Source organism: Sphaeroforma arctica, assembly GCF_001186125.1.
Source record: "Sphaeroforma arctica JP610 unplaced genomic scaffold supercont1.1908, whole genome shotgun sequence".
Classification (NCBI taxonomy): domain Eukaryota; class Ichthyosporea; order Ichthyophonida; genus Sphaeroforma; species Sphaeroforma arctica.
In genome coordinates, this window is record NW_014038650.1 from 1 (window position 1) to 6,640 (window position 6,640).

At 46.9% G+C, this 6,640-nt stretch overlaps 2 protein-coding genes across 2 annotated transcripts; one reads left to right on the plus strand and one right to left on the minus strand.

Annotated features, from left to right (window-relative positions):
* Positions 1–538: 538 nt before the first annotated feature.
* SARC_11835 (hypothetical protein) lies at positions 539–2,431 on the plus strand. The gene is made up of 3 exons (XM_014294070.1): positions 539–722; positions 944–1,171; positions 1,531–2,431. The coding sequence occupies exons 1-3, from the start codon at positions 582–584 to the stop codon at positions 1,876–1,878; spliced, it is 717 nt and encodes a 238-aa protein (XP_014149545.1). The 5' UTR covers positions 539–581; the 3' UTR covers positions 1,879–2,431.
* A 375-nt stretch (positions 2,432–2,806) lies between these two features.
* SARC_11836 (hypothetical protein) lies at positions 2,807–6,315 on the minus strand (the record flags this gene model as incomplete). Its single annotated transcript, XM_014294071.1, has 2 exons — positions 2,807–5,214; positions 6,131–6,315. 2 exons carry the CDS (start codon positions 6,313–6,315, stop codon positions 3,471–3,473), a joined length of 1,929 nt encoding a protein of 642 aa, XP_014149546.1. The 3' UTR covers positions 2,807–3,470.
* Positions 6,316–6,640: the final 325 nt, after the last annotated feature.

The window sequence follows — 6,640 nt, forward strand, 5'->3', positions numbered from 1 at the left end:
GTAATGTATATTTATATCGATATATATATATACGTACATATAGGAAAAAGGAAAATATTTCTATTTTCATGGATGGAACTTCGTATTGCGAACGTACTTCTGGTTTGGTAGTGCATATGCGTCGGATATCGATCAACGTACACTTTTAGATGCTGTGGAACCTTTGACTAGTCATAGATATCTCTATGGAAAAAATATGTGTTGCAGGAAATGCCTTAATGTCGACTGGTGCCTATTTAAAGCCATTCTTTACCAGCGCTCATGGCGTCTCTTATATATGTGTCTACTTGTATGTCCGTTTCAGGCTAGCGGCTACCTATCCCACTTAGGCTCATGTACCTGCGCACGTGGAAGTCTTACTGTTTCGCCTCTGTGGGAGTCACAAAAGTTTGATGCGGTCTTTGTCGCTCGAGACATTTCTACATGCACAAGTATTTGATGTCAGCAACCTTGGATTCTATGTATGTGCTTGGCTAAAGACTCGTACCATGATACCAGATGATTGATACTACATATTGCCTTTACCTCATCTCTGATATCTGTACGCGTAGGTCGGGGTACAGAGCGGTGGTTCTGCGCTCATGTGGCGGTGGTATTTCGGGGAGAAGTTCAGATACATAGGAATCGACATCAACCCGGCCGTGCAACAGTTTAAGGCTCCCTGGGCCACAATACTCATAGGCGATTCTGGGGACCCCGAGTTTTGGGCGAAAATCAGAGCGGTGTGTATACGACCATCTTTCCTATACATTTGCATTGCTATAATTTGACATTGAAGACACCAAACGTGGATGTTTCCTGACTCTAGTCGAGGTATGGACTTAGCTATCATATGTACCGGCTATTGTTTGTACGCCCTGCACCTCTTAGCCCGGGTGCATATAATTTGGGCCACTAAGGCCCCGTTGGTTTATTGACACCGCCTCCGCTCCTCATTCTTTAGGACTACCCTGAGCGCCCGGACATTTTCTTAGACGACGGTGGGCACACCATGACGCAGCAACTGAACGCGTTCAAGTACGCGTACGATTGGGTCAAGGACGATGGTATCTATGCGTGCGAGGATCTACATACCAGCTACATGCCTTCGCACGGGGGTAAGCTGTACACACTGGACGAGGGTGGCGACCACCATCCCGTTCAGCACAAGGATACTAGTAAGCTCGTATTGGTAGGTGGTGTGCGTCGTGTCGCGGCGGAGTGTGGGTGGGATAGTGTAGGTGTGTGGGTGGGATTGTGTAGGTGTGTGGGTTGGTACAATAGACGACAGGGATGTGGCTGAAGGGTGCGGTTGTGTGGTACAGGTGTGGAATGTTTTCTGCGTACGCCAAGTCCGCAGAAAGGAATCTTCCTTTCCCAGGTCAGGCTTTAGGGTTTTGGGGTTAGGAATAAAGTTTTCGCTGTGCGCAGCCAGGCATGGGCCCAACTGTGCCGCATAACTGAATCTGCCCACAAAACCACTACCATTGCTTGGACTTCAACGGAGATGGGCTGTCTCACACCATGGCCACTTCCCACACATGCACACAGATGACCGATCTGATCAAGAACAGCGTCGACTACCTGCACGCACAACGCAACAACAACTGCGGCACCAACGAGGTGTGCAAGCTCACCAAAGACACACTACAGAGTATCAGTCTGTCCGAGAGCATCGTCTTCTATCAGAAGGGGCCCAAGTCTGTACTCGTATGTAAAACAGGGGGACGGTCTATTCCGTACGCTGAGACGGATACGAAGTACGAGGATATGTTTATGGATGACATGCTAGCCGTGGCACAGGAAGGCACTGGGGGTGCGTGTGAGACTGGTAACCGAGCGTCGATGTGGAAGCCCAGGCCGGGCTATGAAAAGATGAAGAGCATAATCAATAGGTAGAGCGCCCGTGACGCTCGCAGTGATGCCAATTCAGCACCTGCGAAGTGATCGTGTATCTGGTATTCGTTCAGGGGGGGCAGTAAGTAACCAGCCATCCTAACCAGCCAGACTGTCCCAGGGGTGAGTGTTCTAGCAGATGCGTGAGGGTCTCGCTCTAGCGCACTTTGACACGTACGGTGACGAAGTGTGAGGGTAGCGGTGAGACGGTACAACAGGCCAAGACACCAGCGCAAGCAGTTGGTACTATCTGGTAGGGAGATGTATCGGAGCGCCTGTGCGGCTGGGACGACTGGTACCATGCTGTGCGGTTAGTTAAACTGTTTGCAGTTGCGAGTATACGCTAAACACGCACTCAGGCCGCCGCCTCTCTCCACACCCAGGCCTGTGAAGGCTACTGCGAAGAACCGCAATGCGAGACAGAGGAATACTCAGTGGAGCAGTCCGTGTACGTTTACTCGCGTATGCTACTGTGTCGAGTAAGAGCGATTCAATGGCGGATTCCGCATCGCTCACAGAGTAATCATTCCTTTAATAAATAAATGTCTTCTGCGAAAGTTGTTGTAATCAGTTTGTCGTCTATTTTTATTCTGTGCAATTTTGTATGATATTTCGTCAACATCTTGTACTGGGTTGGGCGGGTATGTGTACGCTGACTTGTAGAATTAATACTCGATACTCAATAATATATATAAATAAATAAATAAATATAAATATATATTTATATATATATACATCTATATATATATACATCTATATATATATAAATAATGTATATATATATATATATATATATATACATATACATATTTACATATACTACATACAATGCATATAATACATATACTACATTATATGTATATGTATATATATATATATATGTATTTATATATATATATATATATATAATATATATATATATATATATGTACATGTATATAGACATATATATAGATTAGTTTTAGCGGTCATAGGTCAACCTATGTTTTGCTGCAGACAAATTCATAATTCATACCTATCCCTACAGCCAGCGTGCAACTGGCCCGAAACCTCACTTCCCAGCACATCTGCGGGAATTACGAGCCCATATTCTCACGGGTATATCCCTGCCGACAAGAATGTACAATCGGCCCTCTAGTACTACAGCCAGCTCGCAGAAGGGATGCTGCGCCTGCTCTTGATTGGTTATATCGTTAGATAGCCATCTTATATACTCATAAGTAGTGAACTTTCACCGACTGCTTTTCTACCCCACATTCCCAAACTGACCACCCCTTCTTTTCCCTTTGTGAGTGGTTGTTAGCCGTGGTTGGCCAAGTGGTGATCTGTATGTGCCCACATGTCACCGACCAACGCACCATGCGCCGATGTGACATCTCATGGCACCTGTTGGTACGTTATTGGGTCATACTCTGTTGTTTGGGCCTACCCTCATCACCTGTACTGTCATCCGTCAGTGCCCCGTCACCGACTGTGTCACCAGTTTATGCGTCGCATCACGCCACCCATATGTATGTTATTATCACTTGCCATGGCATATGTCATATGCTACATGCCAATTGCATTCCTATCTCTCGCATGTCTGGACTTTAGAACTACCTGTATCTGTCGAGATCACTATCTGCCTCACTGCCCACCAACACATATTCGCGATGGGTCCGTCTACGCCGCCTATTCTCCACATAACTCAACACACTCATCAACAAACACACACTCGACGCCCCTAGTCCCAGCGCAAAACTGGACATATAACTCCCGGTCCTCTCCCGTAAGGTAGCCGCCATACTGGACCCAAACGCACCCATAGTGAACTTGACAGCCATCATAACACTAGATCGAAGGCCCAGTGTATGAGCACCCATGCTTGGTAGAACCGCCGTGGTTATCGCAAACACACCGGCATAGCCCACGCCAAACATGACACTGCACAGATACAGTCTCCAACTCTCCCCAGTGAGCGATACATGCCACACCTGAACCTGACTGGTGTCAGGGTGGGTGCCATTCGGCTCAGCGGAGTTGCCTGTGGCCGTGACCGAAAACATCAACGCAAACCCCGACGTGAACACACAGGCAAAGGCCACCATGAGTGTGTAGTGGCAGTACTGCTTGGTCAATAGCCCGGAGCCCAGCTTGGCGAACACGGCAAACAGGCTTACTACCGCGATATATCTGGCCGCCACTTCGAGGTCCATGTGGAGGTCTTCGTGGGTGTACATTGTGATGTGGTCGAACACGACGTGCACGGCCACGCTCTGAGACGCCATACCCAGTATCAGATACACAAACGGTAGCTGCAGCAACCCCCTCAGTCGCTGCCAAATGGTCTGGCTGTGTGCTGTGTGAGGCCGCGTGTGTGTGTGCCTGTGCGTGGGTGACTGTAGGAATGTGGGCGATGAGTCTGCTTGGGTTGGTGGGCGGTGACGTGGTTCACTTTCCTCTTCCGTGTACAGGTCGTGTGGATACTCCTGCACAGTACACCTCCAGTTCTCTCGTGCCTTTAGCGAGTTCAAATCTTCCCCCACGTTACCCATCAAGCCGGTGTCTGAAGTGTTTCCTCTACGTACACGTCCATTCCTATCCAATCCCCCTTCTTCTACATCTACATTCAGATTCCCAGCAATACCCGTATCACCTGGCTCCATCGGCTTTTTATGAACGCTTCCCCTACCGCCTGTTGTGTGACCGTGCCGATCTGTAGCGGCCAAAGGCGACTGCTCACGTATCTCCAATCCTCCAACATCGCCCACGTTGCAGTTTTCGACCGAGCGCCAACCCCGCAGACTAAACCCGTACAACGCTCTCTTATTGGATTGCGCATGGGCGAAGGTCTGGGCATCGATAGTTTCTTCCTCCATGCGATTGTGCACAACGCGTCTGTCTCTGTCTGTTTCCATGTTCGTGTTGGTGTCCGTTTCCGTACTCCCGCCCGGTTCTTTGCTATGTGCATCGACACTATAACCAACACCAGACGCATGCCTATCTCCAGTACGGGAGCTGGCAGGTGTTTTATACGAATGTACTAACTCTGGACGGGTATTGGGTCTGACCAACAGTAAAGCCAATGGCAATCCTACCAGAAAGAATATACAGTCTATAGTGAGCAGTGCTGTGCGCCACCCATACCGAGTGGCCAACGTACCCAGCATCAAAGGAGTGATAAAACCAGCCAATGAAAAGCCAGAGATAATGATCGATGACGCCACCCCGAACGAATCGGAGAACCACGATGAAGCTATTTTTAGAAAGGAGGGCAGGCCGCCGAACAAGACCGTGCCGGAGTAGACGCACATCAGTCCCACAATCTGGTAGATATTCTGTGACATGGGCAGTCCAAACCTGTAAAACGAGTGTCACGTCGGGTGGGTAGTGGTAGAGATAAGTTTGTATTACAAAGAGCCATAGACACGGCTCACACATGCAGGTCTCCGTTGCCCAGTGCATGGTAGAGGCCTAATGTTCCACAGTTGGAACTACGCGTGTCTAAGCATGGTGTGCATAGTGTGCGTGTACTCTCCTACAAGGACGTGTCAACTAACAGATCGTGAGCTCAGAGGTTCTGAACGGATTCGATTCGAAAGTTTTACTTCGACCACTGTCTGTGGTGGTGCGAGAGGCAAATCCATCTTGAGCTCAACGGAGCTAAATATTTGTGCATGTATTTGTATGATTACAAAGTGACTGTGATGGGGAAAAAACCGGCACTCAGATGTACGGACACAAGACAACAACATGTCAGGAGCACATCACTTCACATGGTACTGTTACCACCACTATGTGCTGTTGCTGACACACTGGTGAGAGTCTACACCTCACACCAGACCATGGCACTTTCTTATACTTCGATTATGGTGATATAGCAGGAACGCAAGGTGTCGGATGAGCCAGCAAGCGCCGCGACCAGTACACAAACGCATCAAGAGTACTTATACACAACGTTGCATTGGTGAAGCCTAAATTGTACCGGCTAAGCATATGAATGGCTCATATGTATATATACACACCCTTGCATAGGTGAAACCTACATTGCATCGGCTAAGCACATGAACAGATCGTGTGTATTTATACACACTGTTGCATAAGTGAAACCTACATTGCACCAGTCAACTATGTCATACAATATAGGATTTTCTCAGCCACCGCGAGGACGCATTTGTGGATAAAACTTCTCATTGTATATGAGACACATATGCATTAAAAGGCAGAATCACATCTATACGCATAACACCGGGGAAGCCGAGGGTGTGAAACTTACGAAAGCATTGCTGCCAGGGTAAGAGCAAATACGATTGGTTTGCGAGCACCGGTATAATCCAACAGCAGACCAACCGGCACCAAACCTATCCCCTGAATGACCCGGAACACAAACAGTGGCCAGTTCACCTCTTCGACAGTTAATCCTGTGACAGGGAAAGCCGATAACAGTTGTGGGTAATACATAATAGTAAATGAAAACGCGTCATGGCGGGTGTACCTCTGATGTTCATCGTACAGATTCAAGAGGAAGTGATGAATTATCACGCATATATGCCACAGCATAATCGATTCTACAATTCGTAGGTAGAGCATGCATAAATATTAGCTTTTCTACATAAAATATATGCAAATATATATACACCTATATTATATATATATATATATATATATATATATATATATATATATATATATATATATATATATATATACTAACACACACCACAACACACACATATATATATATATATATATATATATATATATATATATATATATATATACTATA

What these genes read in the sequence shown, in the direction of transcription:
- SARC_11835 (XM_014294070.1), top strand. Translation starts at nt 582, where the DNA reads ATGTGGCGGTGGTATTTCGGGGAGAAGTTCAGATACATAGGAATCGAC. An exon ending in TTTGGGCGAAAATCAGAGCG is followed by an intron (nt 723 to 943) that starts GTGTGTATACGA and finishes CTCATTCTTTAG; the next exon opens with GACTACCCTGAGCGCCCGGA. An exon ending in ATACTAGTAAGCTCGTATTG is followed by an intron (nt 1,172 to 1,530) that starts GTAGGTGGTGTG and finishes ACATGCACACAG; the next exon opens with ATGACCGATCTGATCAAGAA.